Source organism: Salmo salar, chromosome ssa29 (assembly GCF_905237065.1).
Source record: "Salmo salar chromosome ssa29, Ssal_v3.1, whole genome shotgun sequence".
Taxonomy (NCBI): Eukaryota; Metazoa; Chordata; class Actinopteri; order Salmoniformes; family Salmonidae; genus Salmo; species Salmo salar.
Genome location: NC_059470.1, coordinates 12,472,941 through 12,489,145, shown reverse-complemented (window position 1 = coordinate 12,489,145; position 16,205 = coordinate 12,472,941). Strand labels below are relative to the sequence as shown.

The 16,205-nt window shown below is 45.2% G+C and overlaps 1 protein-coding gene across 7 annotated transcripts; it reads left to right on the top strand.

Moving 5' to 3' along the window:
* The first annotated feature begins 5,255 nt into the window (after positions 1 to 5,255).
* Positions 5,256 to 15,828, top strand: LOC106590156 (titin). 7 transcript variants are annotated; one of them, XM_014180812.2, is made up of 13 exons: positions 5,256 to 5,357; positions 6,088 to 6,836; positions 6,987 to 10,423; positions 10,542 to 11,237; positions 11,471 to 11,605; positions 11,893 to 11,980; positions 12,301 to 12,370; positions 12,464 to 12,572; positions 12,873 to 13,004; positions 13,231 to 13,320; positions 13,639 to 13,782; positions 14,518 to 14,702; positions 15,001 to 15,828. In XM_014180812.2, exons 2-13 carry the CDS (start codon positions 6,089 to 6,091, stop codon positions 15,167 to 15,169), a joined length of 6,003 nt encoding a protein of 2,000 aa, XP_014036287.2. In that variant the 5' UTR covers positions 5,256 to 5,357; position 6,088; the 3' UTR covers positions 15,170 to 15,828. The 7 variants fall into 7 exon arrangements, with proteins under 7 accessions (XP_014036287.2, XP_014036290.2, XP_014036288.2 ...); XM_014180815.2 differs by having other exon boundaries at positions 6,088 to 7,280; positions 7,443 to 10,423; XM_014180813.2 differs by having other exon boundaries at positions 6,088 to 7,442; positions 7,596 to 10,423.
* Positions 15,829 to 16,205: the final 377 nt, after the last annotated feature.

The following is a 16,205-nucleotide window of genomic DNA, read 5'->3' as shown; positions in this document are numbered from 1 at the left end:
ATGGGCACTTCTTACGTAACATACGGTCAAGCTGCTCCCACAACAGCTCAATAGGGTGAGATCCAGTGATTGTGCTGGCCACGCCTTTATAGACAGAACACCATCTGACTGCTTCTTCCCTAAATAGTTTTGCATAGTTTGGAGCTGTGCTTTGAGTTATTGTCCTGTTGTAGGAGGAAATTGGCTCCAATTAAGCGCCGTCCATAGCGTATGGCATAGCATTGCAAAATGGAGTGATAGCCTTCCTTCTTCAAGATCCCTTTTACCCTGTACAAATCTCCCACTTTACCACCAACAAAGCACACCCATACCACCACATTGCCCCCACCATGCTTGACAGATGGCGTCAAGCACTCCTCCAGCCTCTTTTCATTTTTTCTGCATCTCACGAATGTTCTTCTTTGTGATCTGAACACCTCAAACTTAGATTCGTCTGTACATTGAGAAACAAATGCCTCACTGGCAGCTTCAATAAATAGTACCCGCAAAACACCAGTCTCAATGTCAACAGTGAATAGGCGACTCTGGGATGCTGGCCTTCTAGGCAGAGTTCCTCAGTGTTCTTCTGTGTCTGTGTTCTTTTGCCCATCTTAATCTTTTCTTTTTATTGGCCAGTCTGAGATATGGCTTTTTCTTTGCAACTCTGCCTAGAAGGCCAGCATCCCGGAGTCGCCTCTTCACTGTTGACGTGCTCAGTGCTCAGATACTCAACTATGCTCCAGATACTCAACTAGTCTAAAGAATTAGAACAACAGTTTTCAGCTGTGCTAATATCATTGCAAAGGTTTTCTAATGATCAATTAGCATTTTAAAATGATAAACTTGGATTAGCTAACACAACGTGCCATTGGAACAAAGGAGTCATGGTTGCTGATAATGGGCCTCTGTACGCCTATGTAGATATTCCATTAAAAATCAGCCGTTTCCAGCTACAATAGTCATTTACAGCGTTAACAATATTTAGACTGTATTTCTGATCAACTTGATGTTATTTTGTAAGTGACCCCAAGGACATTGACATTTGTAAGTGACTCCAAACTTTTGAACGGCAGTGTGTGTGTATATATATATATATATATATATATATATATATATATATATATATATATATATATCAGTGAGGGAAAAAAGTATTTGATCCCCTGCTGATTTTGTACATTTGCCCACAGACAAAGAAATGATCAGTCTATAATTTTAATGGTAGGTATATTTGAACAGTGAGAGACAGAATAACAACAAAAAAATCCAGAAAAACTCATGTCAAAAATGTTATAAATTGATTTGCATTTTAATGAGGGAAATAAGTATTTGACCCCCTCTCAATCAGAAAGATTTCTGGCTCCCAGGTGTCTTTTATACAGGTAACGAGCTGAGATTAGGAGCACACTCTTAAAGGGAGTGCTCCTAATCTCAGTTTGTTACCTGTATAAAAGACACCTGTCCACAGAAGCAATCAATCAATCAGATTCCAAACTCTCCACCATGGCCAAGACCAAAGACCTCTCCAAGGATGTCAAGGACAAGATTGTAGACCTAGGCTGAAATGGGCTACAAGACCATCGCCAAGCAGCTTGGTGACAACAGTTGGTGCGATTATTCGCAAATGGAAGAAACACAAAAGAACTGTCAATCTCCCTCGGCGGGCTCCATGCAAGATCTCACCTCGTGGAGTTGCAATGATCATGAGAACGGTGAGGAATCAGCTCAGAACTACATGGGAGGATCTTGTCAACGATTTCAAGGCAGCTGGGACCATAGTCACCAAGAAAACAATTGGTAACACACTACGCCGTGAAGGACTGAAATCCTGCAGCGCCTGCAAGGTCCCCCTGCTCAAGAAAGCACATATACCAGCTCGTCTGAAGTTTGCCAATGAACATCTGAATGATTCAGAGGACAACTGGGTGAAAGTGTTGTGGTCAGATGAGACCAAAATGGAGCTCTTTGGCATCAACTCAACTCGCCGTGTTTGGAGGAGGAGGAATGCTGCCTATGACCCCAAAAGCACCATCCCCACCGTCAAACATGGAGGTGGAAACATTATGCTTTGGGGGTGTTTTTCTGCTAAGGGGACAGGACAACTTCACCGCATCAAAGGGACGATGGACGGGGCCATGTACCGTCAGATCTTGGGTGAGAATATCCTTCCCTCAGCCAGGGCATTGAAAATGGGTCGTGGATGGGTATTCCAGCATGACAATGACCCAAAACACACGGCCAAGGCAACAAAGGAGTGGCTCAAGAAGAAGCACATTAAGGTCCTGGAGTGGCCAAGCCAGTCTCCAGACCTTAATCCCATAGAAAATCTGTGGAGGGAGCTTAAGGTTCGAGTTGCCAAACGTCAGCCTCGAAACCTTAATGACTTGGAGAAGATCTGCAAAGAGGAGTGGGACAAAATCCCTCCTGAGATGTGTGCAAACCTGGTGGCCAACTACAAGAAACGTCTGACCTCTGTGATTGCCAACAAGGGTTTTGCCACCAAGTACTAAGTCATGTTTTGCAGAGGGGTCAAATACTTATTTCCCTCATTAAAATGCAAATCAATTTATACATTTTTTTCCCCCACCTGGCTACCCCTACCGCGGTCAACAGCACTGCACCCCCCACAGCTACTCGCCCAAGCCGTCCCCATTTCTCCTTCTCCCAAATCCAGTCAGCTGATGTTCTGAAAGAGCTGCAAAATCTGGACCCCTACAAATCAGCCGGGCTAGACAATCTGGACCCTTTCTTTCTAAAATTATCTGCTGAAGTTGTTGCAACCCCTACTACGAGCCTGTTCAACCTTTCTTTCGTGTCGTCTGAGATTCCCAAAGATTGGAAAGCAGCTGCTGTCATCCCCCTCTTTAAAGGAGGGGACACTCTTGACCCAAACTGCTACAGACCTATATCTATCCTACCCTGCCTTTCTAAGGTCTTTGAAAGCCAAGTCAACAAACAGATTACCGACCATTTCGAATCCCACCGCACCTTCTCCGCTATGCAATCTGGTTTCAGAGCTGGTCATGGGTGCACTTCAGCCACGCTCAAGGTCCTAAACAATATCGTAACTGCCTTCGATAAGAAACAATACTGTGCTGCCGTATTCATTGACCTGGCCAAGGCTTTCCACTCTGTCAATCACCACATCCTCATCGGCAGTCTCAGTAGCCTTGGTTTCTCAATTGATTGCCTCGCCTGGTTCACCAACTACTTCTCTGATAGAGTTCAATGTGTCAAATCGGATGACCTGTTGTCCGGGCATCTGGTAGTCTCTATGGGAGTGTCACAGGGTTCAATTCTTGGGCCAACTCTTTTCTCTGTATACATCAATGATGTCGCTCTTGCTGCTGGTGAGTCTCTGATCCACCTCTACGCAGACGACACCATTCTGTATACTTCTGGCCCTTCTTTGGACACTGTGTTATTAACAACCCTCCAGACGAGCTTCAATGCCATACAACTCTCCTTCCGTGGCCTCCAACTGCTCTTAAATACAAGTAAAACTAAATGCATGCTCTTCAACCGATCGCTGCCCGCACCTGCCCGCCCGTCCAGCATCACTACTCTGGACAATTCTGACTTAGAATATGTGGACAACTACAAATACCTAGGTGTCTGGTTAGACTGTAAGCTCTCCTTCTAGACTCACATCAAACATCTCCAATCCAAAGTTAAATCTAGAATTGGCTTCCTATTTCGCAACAAAGCATCCTTCACTCATGCTGCCAAACATACCCTCGTAAAACTGACCATCCTACCGATCCTCGACTTCGGCGATGTCATTTACAAAATAGCCTCCAATACCCTACTCAATAAACTGGATGCAGTCTATCACAGTGCCATCCGTTTTGTCACCAAAGCCCCATATACTACCCTCCACTGCGACCTGTACGCTCTCGTTGGCTTGCCCACGCTTCATACTCGTCGCCAAACCCACTGGCTCCAGGTCATCTACAAGACCCTGCTAGGTAAAGTCCCCCCTTATCTCAGCTCACTGGTCACCATAGCAGCACCCACCTGTAGCACACACTCCAGCAGGTATATCTCTCTGATCACCCCAAAGCCAATTCCTCCTTTGGCCGTCTCTCCTTCCAGTTCTCTGCTGCCAATGACTGGAACGAACTACAAAAATATCTGAAACTGGAAACACTTATCTCCCTCACTAGCTTTAAGCACCAGCTGTCAGAGCAGCTCACAGATCACTGCACCTGTACATAGCCCATCTATAATTTAGCCCAAACAATCTACCTCTTCCCCTACTGTATTTATTTATTTTGCTCCTTTGCACCCCATTATTTCTATTTCTACTTTGCACTTTCTTCCACTACAAATCTACCATTCCAGTGTTTTACTTGCTATATTGTATTTACTTTGCCACCATGGCCTTTTTTTGCCTTTACCTCCCTTATCTCACCTCATTTGCTCACATTGTATATAGACTTATTTTTCTACTGTATTATTGACTGTATGTTTGTTTTACTCCATGTGTAACTCTGTGTTGTTGTATGTGTCGAACTGCTTTGCTTTATCTTGGCCAGGTCGCAATTGTAAATGAGAACTTGTTCTCAACTTGCCTTAAATAAAGGTGAAATAAATAAAAAAATATAAAAAAAAATACATTTTTTACATGTGATTTTCTGGAATTCTTTTTGTTGTTATTCTGTCTCTCACTGTTCAAATAAACCTAGCATTAAAATTATAGACTGATCATTTCTTTGTCAGTGGGCAAACGTACAAAATCGGCAGGGAATCAAATACTTTTTTCCCTCACTGTATATATGTGTGTATATATATATGTGTGTATATATATATGTGTGTATATATATATGTGTGTATATATATATGTGTGTATATATATATGTGTGTGTATATATATGTGTGTGTATATATATATATGTATATATATGTATATATATATATATATATATATATATATATATATATATATATATATATATATGTGTGTGTCTGTCCATAGTGTTTACTTGTGGATATATCGTATGTTTCAAGAGAAAATAGCCTAATTAAAGAAAAAAGCATCTAATCAACAATGGCATTATTTTCATTGAACTCTGTAACTCTCCCAACTATTGACTTCTTTCACAACTGCCACCAAACGTACCCAAAAAGGCCATTAGATGTAATCTTGTAACATTCCCGCAAAAACCCTTAAACGCTACCAAAATTCTGATAGTTTACTGGTAACCCTGTCACTAATTTAGGTATAACTGAGGTATAACTGAGGTATAATAATTACGCTCTTAACACACCTTACCCCCGCCTCCTCAGTTCCGGCATTTTTGCTCCGGAAGTACACCAAATCTTTGGTTCACAGGAAAAGGAAAAAAACAGCTGTTGTTGGGAAACAAAACAGTAAAGTGAGTTTTAGTGACGAATGTGTTTATTTTATAGTTTCATTATAGGACTACGTATCATAACAAATGACGAGACGTGATTTAGTTAAGCATTTTTGTTCCTTGCAAATTATAGCTAGCTAACATTATTAGCTAGCTTGGTACGACACTAGGCTGTAGCCAATTCTCAAGTGTCAACGTTATCGACTGAAAAGCAGTGGTTTGCTTGCAATCTATTCATTATCAACTAACTGGCGTGCTAATCTTTACCTGCATAGTGAATGGACGTGAGTTTGATCATTGGAGTAACTAGATGGGTGGCTAGATAGATAGCTAGGTAGCTAGCTTTCTTGTTATTGTTGCAGCTAACAACATTAGCTAGCTTGCTAGTTGTCTAGCCATCCACTTAGCTGTTGCGCCCATTACAGCAGGCTAGCTAGTTAGTTTTCGTGCTGTACTTAGCTAGGTTACATATTCCAATTACTAACTTTATAGGCTACAGTACAAGATTTGAGCAATAACCACATACCACGCTTCGAGTAAGTGCTTAATTTGATAAATATCTCTGTCATTGGCTGCTTACTCTGATAGTTATGATATGACACTGACACAGAAGCACATACAGTTTACCAATACTCCATGTAGCGTGGTTATTACAGTCTCAATGGTATTGACTGTGTTATACTTTTTCAATAATAACAATGACAACAAACACCTATTGCCATTCATATATTGCATCACCTTTTCTTCATAGAATGCCTGCCCCTAAAAGACAACAGACTTCTCAGGATCCTCAAACTAAGAGAAGAAAGTTGGATCAGAATGAAGTGGCCATGCCGTCTAACAAAATGACACCAGCCTCTGCAACGTCAAGCAAGCCCCATAGAGAAGGACCTTCACAGAGAAGGAATAAGAAAAAGCCCCCAGCACAACGAAAAGACAGAAATAAACCATCAAAGTCCGGCCGTCATTCCTCCAAGACAAGATCAGCCCAAAAGGCCACCACAAGGACCAAGTCCAATCCCCTTGTCAAGAATGCCAAGCTGCCGAAAGCCACAAGTACCTCATCAAATAATCCCAACTCCAAAGGAACCCTAAAAAGACCAGCCAAGATCTCAAAAACAGCTTCCACAGAGTCAGACGAGGAGCTTATCAGAACTCGCAAACCCGATTGCATCAGAAAATACTCTAATGGGGATAGAGGTAAGCGTAAAGGGGCACAGACTAACCCAAGTGAAGCAGCCTTACCCTCAGACCCTGTGCAAATGGATCACAATTATGGTATACCCCCTGCATCTCGTGGTAGTCATTCTGAATGTGAGCAAAGTAAAACTAAGGGAGTCACAGAGTCCACCAGAAGCCCAAAGAGCCAGAGAGATGTAAAGATGGCAACTCAAGCATCTTCAGTGAAGGCTTCAGATCCCGTACCTGGACAACCTGAGCAGGTGAACCAGAGCAGTGAGACACAGGAGATGCAGGGAGATTCTGTGACTACTCCTACAGATGAAGTTAATGAGAGTGTAGAGACCAAGCCTGACACACAAATAATGTCTCCTGCTATATTAGCATCCTCTGAGAAAGCATCAGACCCCATCCCTGAGCAGTTGAACCAGAGCAGGAAGATGCAGGGAGATTCTGTCACTACTCCTACAGATGAAGTTAATGAGAGTGTAGAGACCAAGCCTGACACACAAATAATGTCTCCTCCCGCTTTAGTAGCATCCTCTGAGAGAGCTTCAGACCCCATCCTAGAGCAGTTGAACCAGAGCAGTGAGACACAGGAGATGCAGGGAGATTCTGTGACTACTCCTACAGATGAAGTTAATGAGAGTGTAGAGACCAAGCCTGACACACAAATAATGTCTCCTCCCGCTATAGTAGCATCCTCTGAGAGAGCTTCAGACCCCATCCTAGAGCAGTTGAACCAGAGCAGTAAGATGGAGGGAGATTCTGTGACTACTCCTACAGATGAAGTTAATGAGAGTGTAGAGACAAAGCCTGACACACAAATAATGTCTCCTCCCGCTATAGTAGAGTCCTCTGAGAGAGCTTCAGACCCCATCCCTGAGCAGTTGAACCAGAGCAGTGAGACACAGGAGATGCAGGGAGATTCTGTGACTACTCCTACAGATGAAGTTAATGAGAGTGTAGAGACAAAGCCTGACACACAAATAATGTCTCCTCCCGCTATAGTAGCATCCTCTGAGAGCGCTTCAGACCCCATCCCTGAGCAGTTGAACCAGAGCAGTAAGATGGAGGGAGATTCTGTGACTACTCCTACAGATGAAGTTAATGAGAGTGTAGAGACAAAGCCTGACACACAAATAATGTCTCCTCCCGCTATAGTAGCATCCTCTGAGAGAGCTTCAGACCCCATCCCTGAGCAGTTGAACCAGAGCAGTGAGACGCAGGGTGTTCAGGAAGGTTCTGTGACCACCCCTACAGTTCAAGTTAATGAGAGTGTAGAGAGCAAGCTTGATGCATGTATCAAGTGTGCAGACCCTGTATCTGAACAGAGCACCAAGACGCAGGAGATGCAGGAAAATGCGACAGGTCTTGTTAATGAACGTCTAGAGACTAAGGTCAATGCGAAAATACTCTCTCCTCCAGCTAAAGGCCTAGTAGCATATAGCAGCAGTAGTGATTCCGAAAGTGAAAGTGAGGAAAATGAAAGGAAGGCAGTCGAAGAGTCAAGAGATGTGACAAGAGATGTGACGATGGAAACTCAAGTGTCTTCAGAGAAGATCTCAGACCCTGTACATGAACAGGTGAATCAGAGCAGTACGAGCCAGCAGATACAGGAAGATTCCATGACCACCTCTACATATGAAGTTTGTGAAGGTCCCATGACCACCCCTAGTGAGAGTGTAGACACCAAGCTTGATACAAATATAAAGTCTCCTCCATCTATAGAAGCGTTTTCAGAGGACGCTTCAGACCCTGTCCCTGAACAGGTTAATCAGAGCAGTACGAGCCAGCAGATACAGGAAGATTCCATGACCACCTCTACATATGAAGTTTGTGAAGGTCCCATGACCACCCCTAGTGAGAGTGTAGACACCAAGCTTGATACAAATATAAAGTCTCCTCCATCTATAGAAGCGTTTTCAGAGGATGCTTCAGACCCTGTCCCTGAACAGGTTAATCAGATATGCATCGAAATAGAGGATATGCAGAAAAATTCCATGACCACCTCTCCAGATGAAGTAGTTGAACATTTAGATACCAAGCTTGATGCAAAAATAGATATCCCTCCACCTCTAGAAGCATCCTTTGAGGAGACCCATACAGTTGAAGTCAGTGAGAGTGCAGGGACCACACTTGATGCAAATATAAAGTGTCCACATCCTGCAACTGTACATGTGATGCAGAGCACTGAGATGCAGGAAGATTCTGCGCCCACCCCTGCAGATCAAGTTAGTGAGAGTTTAGACACCAAGCTTGATATCGAAGTAAAATCTCCTCCACCTGTGGAAGTAGCCTCAGAAGAGACTTCAGACAATGTCTCAGAACAGGTGAAGCAGAGCACTGAGAGACAGGAGGTCCAGGACGATTCCATGACCATCCCTACAGATAAACTTAGGGAAAGTTTAGAGACAATGTCGGGTGCTAAGATAAAGTCTCCACCCCTAGAAGCACTTTTCAGTGCTCTGAAGGAGTCCAGTCTTTGCAGACACCCCCTGTCTGATACAATGCGCTCAAATGTCAAAGAGTTTCTGGAGGTAGAGGATTCTTTAGAAATCATGAAAAAAGACTGCGACTTTGGTGTGACAGAGAGTATTGAGTGTACCTTAGACCTGGAGACCCCGATTATTGTTGAGGATATGGAGATCGGTCACTGTGTCGTGGAGGTGGTGGGAGAGAATGGGGAAGATGTGGATATGGATAGTGATCTGGAAATCATAGACAACTCTAAGGAGGTGCCAGAGAAGACAGTCCAGCTAACCAAAGGGTCTGAAGATGAGTGCCGTCTGGATAACAGTGAAGCTGGCACTGAAAAGAAAGGCACAAGTTCCTCCAACCAAGACAGAACTAATAGTGGCAAGAAGGAAGTTGCTAAAAAGACACAGGGTAGCCCGGAAAAACCTAAGAAACAGCAGATGAACCCTCAGGCCCGGACTAAAGCCAGACTAGCAGCGCTAGCTGAGCAAAAGGCAGCCGCCTCCAAAAAAGCGAGCAGGCAGCTCAACCTCCTTGCCTTATGTGAGGAAATAGCGGACGATATCGCCACGGACACCATGCTATTAAAGACGGAGGAAGAGGAGGAGCAGGTTGTAACGGTTGAGGCTGAACCCAGCAAGGAGCCAGAAGGCCCAAAGCCTTTCACACAGGCTGAGACTGTCCCTATCCCTCCAACTCCTGCCGGGCCCAAGGAGCCCTCTACCCCAGTACCCGCTGCTGCAGTTTCTGCTCCAGCCAAGCCCCCAGCTCCAGAGCCACCACAGAGGCGCTTCTTCATCAGCCAAGTGACGGTGCCCCTCAAAATCCACGAGAAGAAGAAGCTTACAAGGTTCCAGAGGCTGCGGCAGGTGGAGCTGCAGCGGGAGAAGAATATGTCCTGGACCATGGTGAAGAAGCTCAAGTCCGATCAGGCCAATCAGAAGATGTTTCCGGAGACAGAGGCTAAACCTGCCCCCACATTACTGTCCACTCCAGCAGTAGCAGCACCCATCCCGGTGACCACAACCCCCCCACCCCCCTCAGCCAGTCCAGCAGCACCCACAGTAGCTGCACCCTGTCCTACCCCAGCTGCAGCCAGCCCAGCAGTAACCCCTAAGCTTGAGCCCCCCAAAGTTGAGCCCCCCAAAGTGACCCCAAGTAAGGGACCCACCCTTAGAAAGAGGACGCTTCCAGCAGTACCCCCGCCGATGCCCAACGGGCTGAAAGCTCAGAAGGCCAAGCCTGTGGCGGAGTATAAGCCTTACAAAGCCAGGCCCAAGTACTCCTTTGATGACTTTCAACTGGATGACGAGCCGAAACCCACAGTGCAGAAAGCAGTACTGTCGACCGTGCAGAGGGCAGCATTGAGACCTACATCTACCACCATTCCGAGGGCAGCAGTGACACTTACGACAGCGGCCAAACATGAGGTAGCTTTCTTGAACGATGATCTTAAATGACAAATTGCACGGATTCGTTTTTGTGTGGCAAAAACTGTATTGAAATTCATTCTAGAAAATGCATTCTAAACCTGTTCTCCTTCCACAGGACTCAAAACCTACCGGCCAGAAGACAGCAGTGCCTACTGGCCAGAAGGCGGCAGTACCAACCATGCAGAAGACGGCAGTACCTACCATGCAGAAGACGGCAGTACCTACCTTGCAGAAGGCGGCAGTACCTACCTTGCAGAAGGCGGCAGTACCTACCTTGCAGAAGGCGGCAGTACCTACCTTGCAGAAGGCGGCAGTACCTACCTTGCAGAAGGCGGCAGTACCTACCGTGCAGAAGACGGCAGTACCTACCGTGCAGAAGACGGCAGTACCTACCGTGCAGAAGCCGGCAGTACCTACCGGCCAGAAGACGGCAGTACCTGCCGTGCAGAAGACGGAAGTACCTGCCGTGCAGAAGACGGCAGTACCTGCCGTGCAGAAGACGGCAGTACCTGCCGTGCAGAAGCCGGCAGTACCTGCCGTGCAGAAGCCGGCAGTACCTGCCGGCCAGAAGCCGGCAGTACGCGCCGCGCAGAAGCCGGCAGTACCTTCCAGCCAGAAGCCGGCAGTACCTGCCGCGCAGAAGCTGGCAGTACCCGCCGCGCAGAAGCCGGCAGTACCTACTGCGCAAAAAATAGTTGTACCTACCACTCAGAAGACCGCACCAACTGTGCAGAAGGCAGTTGTGACAAAACCAACAGTGCAGAAGGCAGTAGAGACACCAACCCCTATGCCCAGAAATGGCAAACATGAGGTAACATTCTTGGTTTTTATTCTCCTTGAAGTAACTTTCTTGGTTTTTATACTATTGAAAACGACTTATAATACAATGAGTGCATACATTTTTTTTTTTATATCCCTGTGGGATTTGAACCCACGACCTGCTAGAGCTTGGCGCTAGCAATGCTCTTACCCACATCCTTCTAATTGATCTAAAAAATATTGTCTTGTGTGGTACAAGTGTCTTCATCTCCCCTCCTCCCACAGGACTCCAAACTCACTGTACAGAAGGCAGAAGTGCCTAAACCCACTGTACAAAAGGAAACAGTGGTACCTACACTTACCCCTCAAACTGAGGAGAAAGCAGAAGCATCACCTACGCCCAAAACTGCCAAAGATGAGGTAACATCCTTGGACCTGTTCTTTCTTTATTAAGATGTAAGAATGGTATTTTTGTTTATCAATTATATTGAAATCTATTCAATAACTGTACAGGAGCCGGTTTCCCGAAAGCATCTTAGGGATAAGTTCATCATATGAACTTAGCCTTAAAATGCTTTTCGGAAACTTAACCCTGGTAACTTCAGTGACACATTTAGAAGCAGTGTGGATGATCATACAGCTGTTTTCATGCCTGACATAGTTTTGGGGATGCAATTTGTCCCTCTTAACCTCTTGTCTTGCCACAGGATTACATAGCACCAGTGTCTTCCCCTCCCTTTGAAGAGGCCCCACGAGATTCTGTTGACAAGGATCAGTGTGAAGAAAAGCCTGCTGGTACCCTCATGTCTGATAACATCCAACCAAATGAAATTTGAACAGTGTTATAACTACGGCTGTCAGAGCGCTTTATCAATTTACCTGATTTTGGTAACCGTTACTTTGGACAAAATCAAGACGTCAATATCCTGGTAGTGCTTTTTGTAGAAAAGAATTCTGAAATTACAGCTCAATTTGAGAAAATTCTGAATTTGCGATTAATCACAGCAAATCCTGCAATTAACTCTATTACGTTTTTTAAATAGTTTGACAGCCCTAGTTATAACACATCCTCAGTGTAACATGCTTTGTTATAGAATCTGTCTCTTTCTTCTCAGTTGCTGAGATTAAACCGGCATCCCCAGAGGTCAAGACAGAGGGCACGACAACAACAGAGTCCTCTGACTCGTAAGAACTTGCACTCAAATTGCAATAAATCTTTTCCACACAAAAAACTATTCTCCAGAGTTAATTCGAACAATTTCTGTGTTTCCGTGGTAGTGTGGTCGTGCAATCAGCAGATAATAGCAGTCCCCTCTCTGACGCATGTCTGCAGAAAGAGATAAAAAAACTAAAGGAGGCCGACAAAGATGAAAATCAAACCACCACTGTGAGTGTTTTGGTCTTTTGCCAAATACTGCCCACTATATTACTGTACTTTGAATAGTTCTCTTTTATAGAAGAGGGGTGTTATCCAAAGACTATATATGTTCCTACCATGGTCCCAGATCTGTTTGTGCTCTTGCCAACTCACTCGCTGTCATTGCCAAGCATTTGGCATGACAACGATTGACAAGGAGTTGATAGCACAAACAGATCTGGCACTCAGGCTAGTAAGTTCCTGTAATTGTATAGAATCTAGGTACCGTATTTATGTCAGAACTGATCCAGTCTGCGTGTCGTCTCCTAGGATGCAGGGCAGAAGCACTTTGGAGCGGTGACCTGCGGTGTGTGTGGGATGCTGTATTCCGCTGCCAACCCGGAGGATGAGTCCCAGCACCTGCACTTCCACAACCAGTTCATCAGTGCTGTCAGATATGTGGTGAGAACTAGCGGTCTAACACAGAATGCATGCGTCCAAAATGGCACCTTACTCCCTATGTAGTACACTACAAGAGTACTGTATATTGGGAACAGGGAGCCATTTGGGACGCGGGCCTTTGCATGCCAGCTCTACCTAACGCGTCACCTCTGACTCAAACAGCATCTCTCACACACATCATGCATCTCTCATCCTATAAGCCACTGATTTGTCATGTCGTCCACAGGGGTGGAAGAAGGAGAGGATTCTGGGAGAGTACCCCGATGGCAAGATCATCCTTGTCCTTCCAGATGACCCCAAATATGCACTGAAGAAGGTGTGCTTCAGGCTCGAACTTTACACATTATCACATGGGAAAACCTTTACTGTAGTACAATCGCAATATATAACAGCATTATTGATCTTAAATATACTTTGAAGCCCCTGATACATATCACAATAGTTTATTTGTCCTGCAGTCAAGGGTTATATTCACTAGGCATCAAACGGAAGAAAACGTACCATAACGGGGAGGGATAAGAAACTCTGGGTTTCGTAGCGAAGCGCTGTCCTGTTGCAAAACGTTTTGATACGATGTGCACGACTGACTACGACCCTGCGAGGATGTCTCACGGTCTGTTTGTTGTGCTGTCAGGTTGAGGAGATCAGAGAGATGGTGGACAACGACTTGGGCTTCCAGCAGCTGGAGACCAAGTGTCCCTCCCAGACCAAAACCTTCCTGTTCATCTCCAATGACAAGAAGGTGGCTGGGTGCCTAATCGCTGAGCACATTCAGGAGGTGAGCAAGACATCTGCGTGGGTTGGGGCTGTACTACTTCCTTCTCCCCCAGTACTTGTTGAGTGTCGTAGTATTCTCTATAGAGCTCAGTGGGAGCATTTCCCAAGCAGTCACAAGTATAGGGATATCACAGTAGACTGTCTGCTCAGTCTGAGTCAGTATAACACTAGTAATTAGTCAGTCCTATAATTAGGACTGCAGGCAGTTTGTTCCCAGTTTATTTCACCGCAGGGTCATGTCATTATAAAAGCCTTATTGTTTCCCAGGGAGCCCATGTAAGTGATCACGTAGTACTGGATGCAGTATCCATCATCTAGCTTGTATTGCAATAACAAAGCCAGGAGTATGTCATTGGCTAATTACTGTAGAAGCCGTTTTGTTGTCTGATTGTAGAAGTCTGGTACCGTGGCCATTGTGAGAGCAGGCTAATTGAATAATAGTCAAACGAGTGAATGAGTGGGTGTGTGGAGTGATTTACCGCACAGAGGAGTGTGCTTATCTCTCCTTCTGCCCCATGGTGGAAACAGGGATGTCACCAGGCAGATTAAAAACTTGGCACAGCTGATACAGAGCGCTGTAAAATGGAAGGGGTGTGGGACCTCTGAGTGTGTTTCTGTCCGCGAATGTTGGGATGATCTGCCGTTACGGGAAGTGTGCGCGTGCGTGGGAAGGGGTTTGAGATGGAGACTTTATTGTAAGGATGTATTTGCTCTTGTTGTGCGTGTGTGTGTGCAGGGCTACAGGGTGATCGAGGAGGCGGTGCCCGAGGGCTCGGAGGGAGAGAAGGTGATGTTTGAGCGTCAGAGAGCCTGGTGCTGTTCCACTGACCCAGAGCCAGCCCTCTGTGGCATCAGCCGCATCTGGGTCTTCAGCATGATGAGACGGACGGGCATCGCCTCGCGCATGATCGAGTCTCTCAGGTCAGTCTTAACTAGCTGCAACACTTTTGTTTTGTGTGTGTGAAAATCTACAGAATTTCATTGTGTAGTGCAGAGCCTGTTGGTTTAGGGGTATAACGCTCGCTCCTTCAGTCACCTATATACACTGCTCCCCACCGGAGACGGTTAAATCGCTGCGTCCACCTTTCCTGCTGTACTCCCACTTGCCTGTCTCCACCTCTGTTTCGGACTGTCCAAATAAGTGTCCAAAGTGTGCTTGTAAAATGTCAAAGAAATATATATTTAAATCTGTAGTTTCTTCTCGTATTGCCCTCCTCAGGAACAACTTCATTTACGGCTCCTACCTGAGCAAGGAGGAGATTGCCTTCTCTGACCCAACGCCCGACGGGAAGCTCTTCGCTACACACTACTGCGGCACATCGCAGTTCCTGGTTTATAACTTTGTCAGTGGGACTCGTTCAGACCAACCAAGTCTTAGCGTGGTGTAAGCAATCGCATCAAGGTGGATTTTTTTGTTGTTGCTGAGGCCCAGTGAGACTTGCCCTCACCAACTAACCAACCAATCTCTGGATCTTGTCGTGGGGACAGCCTGTCACAAGCACATTGTGGTTCTTTTAGACTGAAGAGTTAAGACTCAGACTGACTCTTCTGAAGGGGGACATCTTGGTTTTTAATCTCAGGTTGAAAACAACAACTTGTTGTTTGAAAAATATTTAAATTCTCCCTTTAATCCCTGCATAGTATTTTGAGACAAATAATATTTTTCTTTATGTTTTTTAAATAAGAAACAAGCGTTTTATTGGAAGTATTAAAGCGTTTACATGCATGAAACTTGACAGCAATAGAATACAAAGAGCATTTCACAATTCATAGTTTCCAAACATCGGAGAGAGACACTACATTTTACTCAAACGGTTCGAAAACAATGCTGTGGTCCTGTTCTAATAATGCATTTAATTCATTTTAGCCTCTTAAATCAGGTTGAAAGTTGCTGTACTAAGGTGAAGACGTATTCCTCTTGTGTAGGGGATGTTCTTACACACATCATGTTCATCATCTCTTGACATTTCATTCAGTGATATTATGACCACAGAGGTTCCATTATGTGATGGGGTACATTACTAAACTCAGCAAGAAAAGAAACGTCCTCTCACTGTCAACTGTGTTTATTTTCAGCCAATTTAACATGTGTAAATGTTTGTATGAACATAACAAGAGTCAACAATTGAGACATAAACTGAACAAGTTCCACAGACATGTGACTAACAGAAATTGAATAATTTGTCCCTGAACAAAGGGGGGGGGGGGGGTCAAATCAAAAGTAACAGTCAGTATCTGGTGTGGCCACCAGCTGCATTAAGTACTGCAGTGCATCTCCTCCTCATGGACTGCACCAGATTTGCCAGTTCTTGCTGTGAGATGTTACCCCACTCTTCCACCAAGGCACCTGCAAGTTCCCGGACATTTCTGGGGGGAATGGCCCTAGCCCTCACACTCCGATCCAACAGGTCCCAGACGTGCTCA

Bases quoted from the DNA above. Each gene is read 5' to 3' on its own strand.
- LOC106590156 (XM_014180810.2), top strand. From the start codon at position 6,089: ATGCCTGCCCCTAAAAGACAACAGACTTCTCAGGATCCTCAAACTAAG. The intron at 13,005-13,230 runs GTGAGAACTAGC...TGTCGTCCACAG, and splicing joins TCAGTGCTGTCAGATATGTG to GGGTGGAAGAAGGAGAGGAT. The intron at 13,321-13,638 runs GTGTGCTTCAGG...TTGTGCTGTCAG, and splicing joins CCAAATATGCACTGAAGAAG to GTTGAGGAGATCAGAGAGAT.